The following is a 16,178-nucleotide window of genomic DNA, read 5'->3' on the forward strand; positions in this document are numbered from 1 at the left end:
GGGCTCCTCGCGGGCGGCCCCCGCGGGCGGCTCCGGCCTCGGCGGGGGCCCCGTGCCCGCGGCCTTGGCGGCGGCCGGCTTCCCCAGGTAGACGGGCCCCTCGGCGGGGGGAATGCTGGCCGCGACGGGGAACCTCGGGGCGGGGTAACGGTACAGCCCCGCTGGCCCGAGGGGCACCCGGGGCGCAATCACGGGCACCCGGGTCAGGCTGCTCAGGGGCACGGCCGTGACCCCGCCGGACACGTAAGGCCTGTACACGCCGCCGCGCACCAGGGGCCGCAGGACCGAGGCGGGCTGGGTGGTGATGGGGAGGGTGGCGGCGATCGGGGTGTTGATAGTCGAGTAGATCATGCCATCCGCTGCGCGCACGGTCGCGGTGGACGGGAGCAGCTGCCTGACGGCGGTGCCCTGGCTCGCCGCAGGCCCGTACTGGGCCAGGTTCCCAGGGCTCGGTTGTCCCTCTGGGTAGGTGGGGTTGCCAAGGAGGCCAGATCTGAGAGGAGCCAGCCCCTGCGGCGCACTGAGCCCGGGCCCGTGCGGGGGCTGATACTGCACGAGGTCCGGTCCGCCCCCGCCGTGCCGCCCGCCGTGCTGGTCCATGGAGTTGAGGGCGGCGCACATTCGGCTGATCTCTCGGGCTGTGGTGGCACTGTACTGGGCCAGGCTGGCCTCCTGGAAGCCGACTGCATCGCCCCGGGGGCCATAGCGGTGGTCTGAATAGATGTTGGACACGGAGCTGTAGCGCCGCATGGGAAGTGGGTGCGCCAAAAGGTCTGTGGGGTGACGCAGGTCCGTGAACGAGCCGTACTGCAAGCCCTGCCCTAAGTAGCGCCCGTCGGCAAAGCCCAGGCTGTAAGAGTGCTTCAGCGAGCTGAGGTCCACCGCCGCGTCTCTCCCAGGGCCCTGGAAGAGCTGCCCGATCCTGTGTGCATGGTAGTTGAGGCCAGCTTCGGCCAAGTTGGTGTCAGACATGGAGGAATACAGCCTTCCAGGCAGGCCCTGGGGGTAGGGCCTCTGTTCTTCATGGGACCCAGGGCCCACTACCCCCTGTGCCCGGAAGGTGAGGGGCTCGGGGGGCTCCGGGTCTCTGGGACTATAGAAGGGGCCGCTGCTCTGGCCAGGCGGGGCGGCATCTGCCACAGTCTTGTCCGGTGCGCCGGGGGCGGGATGGAAGGTGCCGGCGCAGCTGCTGCCGAAGGGGAACTTGGAGACCATGTCGCAGCACGCCAGCTGGCTCTCGGGCCTCATCCCTGTGAGATCCAGGGCTCCCGCGGGCTCCTCCGGGACCAGGGTAGTCACCGTGCCGGCTGCGCCCTCTCCCATCTGCACCACCACTGCGTGTGGCTTCCTGGCGCCCGGCGGAGCAGGTGGCCGGAGCTCTGCAGGAGTAGCCCGGTGGGGCTCGGCACCAGGCTCGGGCACTGGTCCTGGCTTTAGGCTAACACTCTGGGCGGCGCCCATCTGAGTGATCAAAATGTCCCTTCTGGCCAGAGGCGTGACCTGGTTGGGGAGGTTATACCTGGCGAACTTAGCCTCCCTGGGTCTTCCCCGGGGCCCTCCTCGGTAGGGGGCTGTCTGGACAGCCTGCTCTACTTGCTTGACCTGGGCCAGGCACACAGGGCTACCCGAACCCTGGCCAAAGTCCAGGCGGCTCTGGAAAGGGTCTCCGTACACCGCTGGTTGCTTCTGCTGAGCCATGAGCACAGACGAGGCCATGGTGAGGCTCACGGTGGTGGCGGTGGCCAGGAAGGTGTGGGTCTGCTCTTGGGCGTTGAGGTTAATGACCAGAGGCTGCACAGCAGTGGACTGGCGTCCTGGAACTGGATCCAGGGCCAGGCCGTACTTCCTGGCCTCCACAGCGAGAGAGGTCAGGTCCATACCCTGGTCGGTGAGGATGATGGGCGTGGGCTTGACAGCTGTGCGGAGGTCTACCACCGCGCTGCCCGGGGGCCTGGGGCCCGGCTCAACTCTAGAAGTTCCCGGGACAGAGGAGATCCGGCACAAGGAGATGTTTTCAGCAGGGAGGGCTCCCCAGCCGTACAGTGCCAGCGGCGCGTCTGCACCGGCGCTGGGGGCTCGTGGGAAGCCGGGCGGCCCAGCCGGTTCGGGGGGCATCTGGGGGGCACTTGGAGGTGTGGTCTGGCTGTAGCTGTGGGAGGCGGGCTGCGGGCCGGTGGGTGAGCACAGCGGGGAAGTGGAGGCACTGGCGTGTACCATTCCGGTCTGGCTGGAAGCGTCCGACGCTAGCGTGATGACCATCACAGGAGCCTCCTGGGAAGACTGCTGCCACACCAGGCGCGGGGTGCTAGGTCGGTGTGGTGTCTGTGTGCCCTGGGCTACCATGGGGGACGGGGCGCCAGGGCTCCGTGGAATGTCGGAGGGAGGTGTTGGGCTTGGCGTCTGTGTGGAGAACTCTGCCGTGGGCCTCGGGCCCAGCTTGCCGGGTGAGAATGTGGGGCTCTCTGAGGGGGTGGCCGGGGAGAGAGGTGGGCTAGAGCCTGTGAAGTAAGAATAGCCCCGGGGAGGCTGGGGGGCACCGGCCTCAGCATCGCCCCCACTCAGGGGCTTCTCTCTGGAGGCCCGCCCGCTGGCGGCAGGGCCCCCGGGAGCGGGAGGCGGCTCCTCCGTCTGGGACCCATAGTTAGCGGTGGTCGGGGGCTGTCCGCGGCTGTGAGCTGTGGAAGATGGGGACGGGCCGTGCTCGGCGCCCGCTGGGGGGGCCGCAGTCACATAGCCTCGCGGGAGGCTGGCTGGACAAGGGGCCACGGCTGTGGTGGCTGGGGGCCCTGGGCCCTGGGCGAAGGTCACGCCCACCTCCTTGGAGGCCAGGCCCGGGGAGACGGGAGAGCTGTGAAGCTTGACGGGCTCCTGAGGCTCTTTCGCAAAATGCTGGGTGACCCGGACGTCGGGAATGACCCGGCCGCCGCTGCCGTCCGAGGTGGTGGACGCGGAAAACGACACGGGCGCAGCAAGCTGGGTGGGGCTGGTGCCGGGGGTGAGCGGGCCGCCGTTCTGCCTCATCGGGTCCAGGAACACGCTGTCGGCGTTCAGAAACTGCGCCTCCTTCTTCTTGTCCTCCGCCAGGGCCAGGTCCCGCGGGGAGGCCTGCCGCGTGCGCGCCGGGGCCTGCGGCGGGAGGCCGTCGGCGTAGGCGGCGCCCGGGCCTGCGGGCGGGCCCTCGGCGGGCGGGGGCGCCCTGCCGTAGCCGTGCTCCCGGGGGTCTTGGTAGTCGAAGGGGCCCCGGGCCCCCGCCGCCTGGCCCTGCTGCCGCTGGAGCAGCTCGGCCTTCCTCATCATGTCCTCGTAGGCCTCCTCGGCGCTCTTCAGGGGCCGCCCGGCGCTGGGCGCGGCGGCGCCGCCCGTCGGGGCCTCGGTGGGCGAGTAGAGGGTCGTGAAGGCGGGCAGGTTGTACTCGCTGCCCGATTTGTAGAGTCGGGCGGGGCCGCCGTCCGGGGCCTCGGCCTCCGAGTCGAGGGACGGGGACGGGGAGTACTCGGAGCAGGAGGAGCGGTGCAGCTCCTCCATCTCGGCCGCCTGCCGCAGCTCCTCGGTGGGGGACGCGTCCTCGATGGGCGACAGGTTGCTGGGCGGCGTCTTGGAGCGCTCGCGCCGCCGCTGGGCCCGGAGCTCCTCCTTGTCGCGCCGGGTCTTGCGGGCGGTGCTGCGGATGCGCTGCTGCTCCACCTCCCGCATCTTCTCCTGCTCGCGGAGCAGCTCCTCCTCCTCCCGCAGCTCCTCCTCCTCCGAGGAGTCCTCGATGGTGGGCAGCAGGGGCCCGTGGGAGCGGTGCCGGGCCTTGCGCTGCTGCTTGGCCTCCTCCAGCCGCTGCCGGCGGCTCGGGCTGCTGTCGCTGTCCTCCTCCAGGGAGGACAGGGAGGTGGGCGAGGCGCCCGACGTGTAGCTGGGCGTGGAGGCTGGCAGGGTGGAGGAGTGCTCCCCGCGGGAGCGGTCTTCCGGCGAGCCCGTGAGGCTTTCCATCTCCAGCTCGGGCTCGCGGTCCAGGCTGGCATCGGGGCCTTGGCCCAGGTCCAGCTCGTGGCCGTAGCCGCCCGTGCTGTTGAGCTCGATGGTCTTGAAGCGCCTGAGGCCGCCCTGCAGGGCGCCGCCGTCGGGCTCCGCTGGGCCCCCCTCGGCCAGGAGCTCCTCGTAGCCCGTGGTGGCGTTGTGGGGGAGGCGCCTCCTGGGCGGCTCTTGGCTGGATTCGGGCCTGGGCCTGGCGCCTCCCTTCTGCTTGGCCGGGCCCCGCCCGGACACCGCAGCGTCCTCTTCCTCCAGGTTGTCCTCCTCGGCGCTCATTTCCAGGATCTGCCTCCGCATGAACTCCTCGTCCGTCATCCCTGCCCTGGCCGGGGGCTGGGGTGGGAGAGGGGACAAGCCGCCCTCGCTGCTGTCCTCCACGTAGTCGTGCCTCAGCTGGCTGCCGAGGTCGTCGGAAGACTCGGCCGTGTCCTGCGGCTCCCTCCGCCGCCCCCACGCCAGGGAGGCCTCCTCCTCCTCGAGGATATCCTGCAGCTCCTCGTCAGAGTCGAAGGCCTCGGGCATGATGGACAAGGAGTGGGGACGCCGTTTCTGGTCTTCAGGGGCGCTGCCGCGGGGTGGCTTGCTCCACTCCCCGCCGGGCGCCCCCGCCTGGGCCTCCAGGGAGGGGCGCATGCTGCTCCCCACTTTGTGCAGCTCCGAGGGGCTGGGCGGGCGGGGCCCCGTCACCCCTGCGCTGTCAAGCTGCTCCGCGTCGTGCTGGACGACCCCCGTGATCTCACTCTGGGAGCTGGAGACGCCGTCAGAGGAATAGCCGGTGTCGCTCAGGCTCTGTGGGCTTCGAGACAGGTCCTGCGAGTAAGGCTTGCTGGCTGGTTCCTGCAGGGGGCGAAAAGCAGACGCTTACCCCAGCCCTCTCTGTCAATCCCAGGGACCCGGGAAGGGGCCCTCCATGTCCCAAGGGCTCTGGCCCTCAGTGACTTACAGATTCCACAGCAAGATCGAGACCTTCAAAGAGAAACTTTACTAGACCAAAGGGTGGGAAACGAGCAAAATGCCAGACTCAGGACGTCTGTGGGATCGACGTCTCGATCTCGCCATCTCCAGACCTGCCCAACTTTGTGTTTGTTGTTTGTTGTTATTTATTTATTTATTTATTTATCTATCTATCTATCTATTTATTTATTTATTTTTGAGACAGGGTCTCTCTATATAGCCTTGGCTATCCTGGAACTCACTGTGTAGACCACACTAACCTCGAACTCACCAAGATCTGACTCTCTCTGCCTTGGAAGTGCTGGGATTAGAAGCATGAGCCACCGCACCCGGTGACCTCCTGAATTCTTATCTAGACTGCTTTTTCGATCAGGGTGTCTCAGCTGGTCCCAATAGATCTGTCTCAGGCTCTCATCCTGAGCCCCTTAGGGAGGCGCGCCCTTCCTCGAACTCTCTGACAGCTAGGATCCTTGGACGTTAAATGGAACTGACCTCAGCCTCCCCACCCTTGGGAGCTTCTGGAACAGGCTTGGTGACTGGAGTAGCAGGTTCAGTCCTTTTCACCCCGCTTTTTGCTTTCGGAGTCCCGGGAGGCACGGTAGTCTCTGCAGGTGGCTTCTGCTCAGCTTTAGCAGGGGTTCCTGTCTTCTTTTCCTGGGCACTGCTAGAGGTCTTACTGGGTTCAGAAGCCCTAAGGGGCTTGGCCTGAGGGCTGGCCTTGGTGGCCTGAGGGCTGGCCTTGGTGGCCTGAGGGCTGGCCTTGGCAGGCAGGGAGCCTGAGGGCTGGCCCAGCCCCTGTGGCCCTTTCTGCTTCAGAGGGGCTGCTCCAGCTGCACGGTGAGGGACTCCTGCAGGGGGTTGCTGTGAAGTGGGCAGTGGCAGCGGGGCTGGCTCCCCGAGGCCACCCTCCAGCAGCCGCTTGGTTTGGCAGTTCAGACAGAGCCACTCTGATTTCTGTAAGGAAACAGGAGGGAGGCTGATGAGAATCACAGATACAAGAGTGAACAGAGTATTCCCATGATTCTCCACAACCTTAGGGAGGAGACAGACCTCTCTCTTGGTAGACTGAACCTTAAGACATACATTTTAGCACTGAGCCATTCCTTGAGCCTGAGCAAGTCTTTCAAAGCAGGATACCAAAGGCATTACAGAGGGAAAAAACTGACAGATACATTGTCCCCAAATCATAAACCTCTCAGGGACATATATCAAATGTAAATGACAAGTTAGAAACAAGGTTCTCCTCTTAACCCATAGAGAAATTTTCACTGGGCCAGAAAAGGGGAACAATTAAGAGGGAGGAAAAGACCATGCAAGTTTCAAAGGCTTGGGATGAAACACAAGGAAAGCCAAGGCCCCGACCTCAAGGACTGAATTGCAATTGATGGGCTGCAGGGGTCCAGCAGCCAAGATGCACTGCAGAACAGGAATGGCATTCAGACCCAGAGGGGAAGGTGTTAGAGAGGCGCTGCCCTTCCCCGCCTCCTAGTGCTGGGGTCTGACGCTACCCTTCCATTTCCTTCCGAGGAAGGGCTTTGCTCAGCTGGGGCAGACTCCTGGGGCCAGGAAAGACTTGCTAGGTAAAGCCCTGTTTGGACTCAGTGCTGAGCAGTCTTCTTTGCTCACACTTTCAGCCCAAGTCTCCTTGTTTAAGGCTAGGAAAGAACTCCACAGAAAGGCACTCCTCCCGCATCCAAGAGCCCTGCTCCGTCCAGAGCCAGAGTGGGATGAGTTCTTATCAGCAGCCACCTCTCTTCAAAACCACCCACAGTTTCAGGACCAGGGCTAAAGGCTGAAGACACAGTCATGATGAAGACAGACAAGTGAGGACCAAATGTGAACTGTTCCCCATAGGCTTGTGCATTTGAATCCTTGGTCCGCAGCTGGCTGTGCTGCTTGGGAGGTTGTGGAACCTTTGGGCGTGGATCCCAATGAGCACAAGTCAGCTGACAGGGGGAGGACTTTGAAGGTGTGACACCTACTTCTGGCTCCAGATCTGACAAGATGTGAAGAGGCTGTGCCACAAGCTCCCGCTGCCACAACAGAGCTACCCCAACTACCATGGCCCTCCAAACTGTGAGTCAAAACAAGCCTCTCCTCCCTCGAGTCACCTCTGTCAGGAATTTGGTCACTGTGATGAGAAAAGTGATTGGCATAGGTCCTTGCAAGAACATAGAGCCCCAAACAAGCCACAGTGAATGTAACCCAGGAATCTGCAGTAAGTCCTCAGACTGCTACAAACCAATTCTTCAAATCCCAGCTGGCTGCACAGGGCTATGACATGGGCATCCCAGGTCCCTGAGTGGGTGGCTTCCTGCAGCAGGGCTCGGCTGACAGGAGATCTCCCAGGACCAGAATCTGATGCCCTGCCTTGGCTACATGAGGTGATGGGAAATGAGGACTACAGCCCAGCCCAGATCAGAACCCTACAGTCCACTCTTGCCCCTGAGGTGCGAAAGCTCGGCACCCCTTCCTTTTATACTGCTGCTCATCCTGGGTGCCTAGACAGGAGCTCCTGCCAGGAGCTGTGCCAGGAGGAGGAATCATGAGAGCCACAGGGTCACAGAGGCAAGGTATAGGAAAAAATGGTGTCCCATTGCCTTTGCTGCCTCAGACAAACCTCTGGACCCCTTCTGGCCTACAGAACCCACCCCCGAGGCAAGCAATCTAAAAAATAGTGAAGATACCTTGGGAGGGTAGCATGGACAAAGGCAAACCCAATGTCCAGGGCCAGTCCCTGCAGAGGCCTGCTTCTCTGTGCCCACAAGTAAGGCCTTTAGTAGGGCATGTCACCTCTGGTCACAGGCTATCTGGGGCTTTGCTCCTTCACAGGTTTATTCAGGGAAGCAGCGGGTTTTCAGAAAGGCTTCCTGGTGGCTCTCTTGCTCCTGGCTCTGCTTTAGTAGCAGCAAGAAGGGGCGGGTGGGGAGAAGGTGGTGTGGGAAGTAAGAGCTAAAAATAAGCACTTGACCTGGCTGCTGGAGGCCCTTCCCCACCGGGAGTGGGAGGAGAGGCACACCGGCACTGGGCTGGGAGGAGAGGAGCCAGACACTTCCTGGGTCCCGGGGCTGAGAAGCGGGCCATGCAGAGCCTCTGTGCCTGGGAGCTGGGGCACAGTTGCTGAGGTTCTCAGTCATTCAGTGAGTCTACCCACATCTCAGCCCCATGTCAATGTCTCCTACCCCACCCCTACTCGTTCCTCTCCTTCCTCTTCTTGCCCACTTATTCTCTCACAAATTTTCAGTGTGTTGGGGTTTTGACTGCATGTGTGTCTGTGTGAGGGAAGGTGTCAGCTCCCCTGGAGCTGGAGTTTCAGACTGTTGTTCCTGCCATGTGGTTGCTGGGAATTGGACCCAGGTCCTCTGGAAGAGCAGTCGGCGCTCTTAACAGCTGAGCTGTCTCTCCAGCCCTTCATCACTTTTTTCTGACTTTCTTACTTCAGTCATTCCCCACACTAAGAATACGAATATCTCCCTCACCCAGCTTCAGCGGTGGGAGATGGCTGCCTATCCGTCCCCTTTGCTCTTTTGGTAAGCAGCCAGAGAAAGGACAATGGGGAGCCTGATAATCACCTCTGCCTTGTCCGTTAGTCCTTTTGGGGACAGGAAGGTACACCTCTCCCCAAGAACAACCATTAGCTCGAGCTGGGATGTGCAGATGTACCGGAGGAGCTCAGTTGTTCAAGGCGGCATGTTCGCACAATTGCTATGCAAGTACTTACAGCACCTTACTCGATTCCCATGGAAACCAGGGCGACCATTGCTGTTCTCAATCCACACAGAAGGTGAAGGATGTTAGGGGAGAAAGTATGGGGTAACCCCAAAGCATGTGAGGAGTGTGGGCTTCTGAACCACTGGCCAGTGAGGACAAGGAGACCGTGGGCTGTGTGGGACGCTGGGCGTCTGAATGAGGCCACGGGCCACAGGTTTTCTTTATCTGTGGAGCCAGGTATGGAGACACCACCCTGATCTCCGCCTCACAGCCAGCTACCTAGGCACATACACTGCTGGACCAGAGGGCAGGGAGTAAAAGCCCCAGCGGGAGCTGAGGATGGTGGCTCATGCCTATAATCTGGGGACGCCGAGACAAGAAAGTTACTTTGAGTTTGAGGCCAGCCTGGGCTAAAAAGTGAGATTCTGTTTCATAGAACCAACCTCCTCCCTCAAAAAGACCCCACAAAAGAAAAGCCAAAGGTAAAGACTCGGATTCTGGGTCATAGGCACAGCCAGCCAGTGCTGCTGGTCCTTTCCTGACTATGGAGCGTCCATCCCATGTCCCTGTATGTGTCCAAGCTCCTCCTTTCTGCCTCCTATAAGGAGAACCTTACCCAGTGTCTTCAGTGTGCTCCCATGAAGCTGAGATGTGCTCCCCTCATGCCCTATCGCCAAAGGTCTTCATTCCCTGCACAGTACTCCTTGGGAGTCCCAGAGCCTGGACTGCCACACACTCACTGACATCCAGATCATAGGGGGCTTGAGAGGGGCCTTCCTCCCCTCATGGACACTCTCTTTCAGGAAACCTTGGTTGCACTATTCTGACTTAAGGATGGAGCACTGTAAGGACCTACAGCAGCTCACATGGACACCTAAGAGAATTCCTGCTCCCATTTCACGTGGGAAGAGACGGGAGTCTGATTGCCACCCCGGAGGAGGCCTGAGGTGAAGCAGGAGGCAGCTGTGTGCCTTGTGCCTGATGCCCACACTGTGGCCTCTCTGTTCAGAAGCCCAGGCTAGCCCTGAATATTACAGGTGGAAGGCCGCTTGCCCAGGGAAGCCTGGTTTTGAAGGGCACAGCTGACATTTTGACCACGATAACAGGAAACTGGTGCTATTACGGTAACAGTTCCACTAATTTCTTCACACCATTGAACTGAGAGTCAATTAGAAAATAACCCAGAGGGTACTATTATCTTTCAAAAAGATAAATAGCTTTAAAAAGTTGGAGTCAGCACTCTTAATTATTAAATGACTCATTAAATAGCGCTATGCTTTTTTTTTTTTTTTTGGGAGAAAGTTTCAAGTAAAAATTGTTCCAATTTTAGTGATTCTTCTATTTTAGTGATTATTCTCTGGACTCTCTCTAGAAAGAAGAAAAAAGACTTTCATAGCTGCAGATGTTGAGGAAAATGGCCAAGCGGCTGGTCTGGCCTCAGGTGAACCCCAACAGGTCTACTGGGCACACGGGGAGCTGTGAGCCTGTCCCTCCCTGTACAGGGGTAGCCTGCCTCACGCTACATCCAGAGACACAGCTCAGTCATGCTGAGCTAGCAAGCTGGCCTCAGCCCAGAAGACCGGCCCTATGAGCTGGACAGGGAGCCAGCACGCTGACCGTGCGAGCACGCTCCCGAGGCAGGGTGACTGCGTTAGCACCTGTGAGAAACCACAGCCTCTAACCAGGAAGTGAAAAATAGGTCACAGGGAAGCACAGATTTGCTCAGAACAACAAGTGACCATTCACTGAGGGGAGATCAAAGGATGCCCATGGCCTAGTTACAGACCTCAGGGAAGCAATGCTGGAGGGGAAGAATGGGGTCACGCCATGCAGCAGCCCGTCCCCACCAGCCATGCATAAGATCCAAGGCCGGTGAACCTGCAGGAAGTTTTGGTAAACATGTGGTCATTTTGTGGCTGGGAAGAAAGGGAAGGGGGGGTGTCTTAGAGCTAAGGCCACTGGAAGGAGAGTGGAGACCAGTGGAGACAGCAGCATGCGGGGCTATGGGTGCTGGGTCTGTGGAGTGGATGCTGAGGTGGGTGGAGCCGAGGATGGCTCTGGACTGCTGCCTTGGATCCCTGATGATAGACAACAGTTAGGTCTCCACAGGAAGGGGCATCACGGCTGCTGGCCCACATCATCCTCAAGGCAGCCACAGCCCTTCTGAGGACAGCCACAGCAACAGAGCTACTGAAAGAAAGGCGAAGCTGTTGGTGGCGCACGCCTTTAGTCCCAGTGCTTGGGAGGCAGGGGCAGGCAGATCTCTAAGTTTGAGGCCAGCCTGGTCTATAGAGCGAGTTCCAGGACAAATCCTTTCTTGAAAAAAAAAAAAAGATTGATTTTGGGGCTGGCTAGAGAGATGGCTCAGTGATTAAGAGCACTGACTGCTCTTCCAGAGGACCCAGGTTCAAGTCTCAGCACCCACATGGCAGTCTGTAACTCCAATTCTAGGTGACCTGATGTCTCTTTTGGCCTCCTCAGGCACCGCATGCATGCAGACAAAACACACAGAATTATATATATTTACTGGCCAGGCATGGTGGCACACATCTTTAATCCCAGCACTCAGGAGGCTGGGGCAGGTGGATCTTTGAGTTTGAGGCCAGCCTGATCTACAAAGTGAGTCCAGGACAGCCAGGGCTACACAGAGAAACCCTGCCTCAAACAACCAAAACCGAGAGAGAGAGAGAGAGAGAGAGAGAGAGAGAGAGAAAAGAGAGAAAGAGAGAGAGAGACAGTGAGAAAGAGATGGATGGCCTGACTTCGGGAGGAGCTGGGACCCCATCAGTGGGCATTCGGGTCCATGGAGCCTATAGGACTCTGGAGGCAAGGCGGCACTGAGAAGCAGTAGCCCTGAGAATGGCATGACACAGCAGAGCATGGGAGCGTCACTGGAACACTTCTGTTTTGGGGTGCTCCAGCATTTCCTGTGGCCTGCCTCAGGGGCTGCCAAAAACAGCGGTCAAGAGCATTTATGCTCCTGGAGAGACAGTTTCCCTTCCCTCTGGACACACTCTGCTTAATGGGGAAATTGGGCTGAGATTTCTCTTGGGGATAACGGGCTTCCAAACCAGGCCAGCCCAAGAGTCCACCAGGGCTCACAGGCCCTCAGTGTCAGAGCCCTACATCTGACCAGCAGTGAGCATAGACCTGTAAGTGTCTTGGCAAAGCAGGCTCTGGAGACTCCTTGATAGATCCTTTCCCCCGGTGCTGGCCAGGCCAAGCGTCCTCCAGTGAGCCACTGACTCTACAGCTTGGAGAGAGAGTAGTGTTTGGCCTGAGGGGTCACAGAAGGAGGCCATTCACCTTCCTCAGGGCTGCTTCTCCCTGAGCGCTGTGGGAGGTCAATAAGGCCTGTGGTGGTCAAGTTTTTCTTAGCCAATAGGTTTGGTTCTCAAGGAGGGCCATCTGCAGGAGGTCGGAACAAGGTGCCGCAGAGACAGCGGCAACTCCATGTCTTCCCTCTTGTCCCACTTTGGACTGTGGGGGATTGTGTCCCCTGCCCCATCATCAGCCATGCACGCCTCAACCGACAATCAGCTTAGGCAGCTGCCCACATGAAGGGCCCTTGGCCCAGTAATCTGACATGACGTTTATCCACTGGCTACAAGGAGCCAATCGAATCGCATCATGCTCAGACGCGCCAAAAGTAGCCATGGTGGTCCCTGGCGAGGGGAAGGATTGGGGCAAGAGCAAGCAGAGTCACAAGGCCCAGCATGGTCTAGCTCTGTCGGGCACCTCTGTCTTTCAGGTCTCCCTGGACTCCCAGCTTGCCAAGAGTAATAGGCCTAACAACAGGCCTCCTTCTCCTTTGTACTTGACTCTGCCCAGGCCCCAGGACACATTCCTGGAGCACGAACAGAGGAACAGGTATCTTCAACCCTAGTTTCCCCTCAAACTTTCCTAGGGAGAAAAAAAAAGCAGTTCTGAGCTTCCTTTCTCTTAGGAGAGCTCAGGCCTGCCCACAGGAAAACTCGATGAAGGAAAACGCGATGAAAGGTTAGGGCTTTGACAAGTAAACATTTACACTCGTGACCTTAAGAGAGAGAGGATCAAGTGTAAAGCCTGCATGGTAGGGCACAGCCATCTGCCCCCTGGCCTTCGGCTCCCTACCTTTGTGAGAATCAGAGGTCCAGAGCAGGATGGGACCTCAGGCTCTTCCTACCTGATCCGAGAGGCTGACATCTTTCATTAAGCTCACGCTCTGGGCGGCTGGAAATGGCAAGGCCAGTTGAGGGCCCCTGAGCCTGGACTCAGCCCCACAGCACTGGCCAGCCAGCGAGAACCATTGCCGACCGTCACCGCACCGACTGTGACAGTTCTGGGTAGGACTGGAGCATGAGGCAGGGGCCAGGAAGTGGGTTTTGATCCCTCTGTAGCATTGGCTGTTTGAGTGGCCCTTGGTCTGCTGCAGCGTCTCCCTGGGCCCATCCTGGCTCCCTTGCCCCTCCTTTCCCCGTACTCTAGGCCCCTCAACAGAGTCCACGGGAATGTGCTTGCCCGGCTCTTACCTCCACCAGGTGGGGCGCTGGGTTGAAGCCGCAGAGGTTGCACACCTGCAGCCGGCAGCTGGTGCAGGTGTTGTAGTTGGCGGGGCCCTTGCCACCCACGTTGAGCTCGGCTTGGCACAGTGGGCAGGCGGCCCTTTCCTTCGGCGTGGTCTTTGGCTTGGCAGCAGCCTTGGGTGCTGCCTGGTGTTCTGCTCTGCCATGCTTTGGACTGGCTGTTCCTCCAGTTTTTGCCAGAGCTCCAGGCCCTGATCCAGGACCTGTTCTAGCCCCAGGCTCAGTTTTGGCTCCAGGTGTTGGCCCAGGCCCAGGCCCTGAGCCTGGGGCTCTTGGACCAGCCTCCTTGCTGGCATCACTGAAGACAATCTTGGGTGGCCCCTTACTAGGGGAAGGCTGGCCCTGGGTGTCAGCCTCTGGCTGCACAGACATAAGGGTGCTCGCCTGGGTCAGCAACGATGCTCCGAGGCCGAAGAGCTTCCCGGTGAGGCCCTCCTGGGTCTGTTCACCAGCACCAAGCCCGGGGGGCACTGTGGTGGCACTTTTGCTCTGGGCCTCTCCTGCAGGTGGCCTGGGCTCAGCTGTGGAAGGCTTGGTGGAGAGAGAGGGCTGAGGAGACACCCTCCCCACCTCTGAAGGAGCAGTTGCCTGGGTAGGCCCAGGCACTGAGGTGGCCCTGGCTGTTTCAGCCTGGCGGGGACCAGACTGTGTGGCCCCTGGACCCCGAGATCGCTCTTGTTCTGGCTTCCCCAGAGGCTGTTTGGCTGGGGAGTGGGCGGGAGACAGGGCCGGGGAGTGCAACTGCTGCTGGCTCTTGGATCGAGGCGCAGTGGTCATGTCCATCCCCAGAGCCCTCTGCATCTGACAGTTCAAACAGAGCCATTCCTTCACCTGAGGGAAGAAACGACACAGTCAGCAGGGGCAGAGTGCACAGGGCGCAGGCTGCTGCCAGGACGGACGGTTCCTGAGGTCATTATCTGCACCGAAGACAGGCTGGCTGGCTGGCAGGCAGGCAGGTGCGCACACACCATGCAGAATCAGTAAATAACAAGTGCTGGGTGAGAGAGGAAAGCATAAGGAATAAAAAGAGGCCATGATATGAGTCCTGCCCTGGAAGATCTTATATTTTCACAGAAGGGCCAAGGTACATAACTAAAACTCTTGAGAGTAACTGAGAAGCACCACTGAGATATGACTGATTGAAGACTTTTTTCTTTTTAAGATTTTTTTATGTATATGAGAGCTCTATCTGCAGGTACACCTGCACTCCAGAAGAGGGCATCAGATCTCATATGGCTGTGAGCCACCATGGGGTTGCTGGGAATTGAACTCAGGAAGAGCAGACGGTGCTCTTAACCTCTGAGCCATCTCTCCAGCCACTGATTGAAGACTTGATTTTCTTTGAATTTGGGGATTATGCTATTGCTTGCTTTATGGTCTCTGTGATCAAACCCGGGGCTACACGCATGTCAGGCAAGCACTGTATCTCCAACCACAAGACAAGGAAAATGGCATAATAATGGGACAAGACAGATACTGAAATTCATGTTGTAGTTTCCCTTTGCCACGAACCTGTACAGGGACGGACATGGGACCGTGCTATAGGACAATTTTGAGTCTTCCGTGTCACCTGTGTTCTAAAGGAGTAACAGAATTGAGACATTTCTAGTCTTTCGAATTTCTAGTCTCCTAAGTACCACCTTTTCCTGCCAAATAAAACTGCTTATAAATTGGGACATAGCACCTATGGACTCAAACCCGTCTAAGCCCTTTCTCAGCACACTAGGGAAGCCCTTCGCCGTGACCTCACAACCACCCCAGCCTTGCTCTCCTCCTGGCTTCTTTTCCTGTCATCCTCCCTTGGCTACCTCATCCCTGACACACTGGATCTCCTGCTATGCCAAGTGAGCCTCAAGGCTCATGAGGCCCCAAGGCGGCCACGGGTCTCTGCTACCAGGTGGCTTGTCAGATGGGGAGTCTGAGCTCAGGCATCCTGCCCCGAAGCCCAAGAGCAGCACCCAAAGATGGGGGGAATGTCACATTGTGGTGAGCACCCCTTTGTGCCCAGCACCCTAGGGGCATTTGTCCTCGGTGCAGAGGAAGCCAAGGAGGGAATGAATTAGCAGTGTGCTCTCGTGGTCAGTGGGGTAAGGAATGCCGCAGGTGTGAGCAGCCCCTGTGGCCCCATTTAACTCCTGATTCCCAGGCTGGGTCAACTGGAGCCCAGTGCTAGCCTCACCTCTTCTGATGGCCACTTAACTTTATAAAGGCCAAGTTCAGAGTCTAGAATCCACCCCTGCAGACACCAGAATATCTGTCTACTCGAAAGACCAAACCCAGCCCTAGAACCTAAGAACAGTGAGGCTGAGGCAGCCTAGCCCCAGCTGGGTACTGTTAACCCACCCCTGCGCTTTCGAACCCCCAGTGGGACTTTGTCTACACTGGACAGAGGAAGCCACAGGAAAACGTTTCCAGTCCCTGGTACCCTCCTAGAACGTTCATTCTAGGTGGGGAGGGGCCCACGTTCATCAAAGTTCTCAGGGGCTGCTTCTGCTCATCTGATGAGAGGTTCTACAGGGGGCTTTGCTCTCTAACGGGGGCCCGTTCGTTCTCTGGCCCAGGGTAGCAGCCACCAAGCCCATCCCTGTGGCAGTTAGAGGCCTAGACCACACCCAATGTTCCAATCCAGTTGTGCACCTAACTTCCCGGCATCTGGGAGGCAGGTTTCCTGTTTGGGGACTTCCCGGTGACCCTGCCCCTTGGATCTGGATAGGACTAAACAAAGGCATGTGGAAAAAAACAAAACAAAAACAAATAAAAAATAACCTCTCATACTTAACACCAGCACCTTTCTTTCCCCACCCCCATCACAGGCATCTCACCTAAAATAGGACCTCTTCAAGAAATGGCTGAAACACCCCTCAGTGACTCATCTGCCAGATGGGCGCAGCTATTTCTATCCAGCCTTTTCCAGACGGCGGCAAGGAG

General features: G+C 58.8%; 1 protein-coding gene across 1 annotated transcript in view; it reads right to left on the reverse strand.

Moving 5' to 3' along the window:
• Positions 1-16,178, reverse strand: part of Bsn (bassoon presynaptic cytomatrix protein) — a 91,355-nt gene that overhangs the window by 13,717 nt on the left and 61,460 nt on the right. Inside the window, exons 3-5 of the mRNA XM_055629517.1 lie at positions 13,197-14,081; positions 5,467-5,928; positions 12-4,857 (exon numbers count right to left, since the gene is read on the reverse strand). Coding sequence (XP_055485492.1) covers positions 12-4,857; positions 5,467-5,928; positions 13,197-14,081 — 6,193 coding nt within the window. The remainder of the gene's footprint in view (positions 1-11; positions 4,858-5,466; positions 5,929-13,196; positions 14,082-16,178) is intronic.

The sequence above is a fragment of the Psammomys obesus genome, unplaced genomic scaffold (genome assembly GCF_907164565.1).
Source record: "Psammomys obesus unplaced genomic scaffold, mPsaObe1.curated_primary_1811, whole genome shotgun sequence".
Lineage (NCBI taxonomy): Eukaryota > Metazoa > Chordata > Mammalia > Rodentia > Muridae > Psammomys > Psammomys obesus.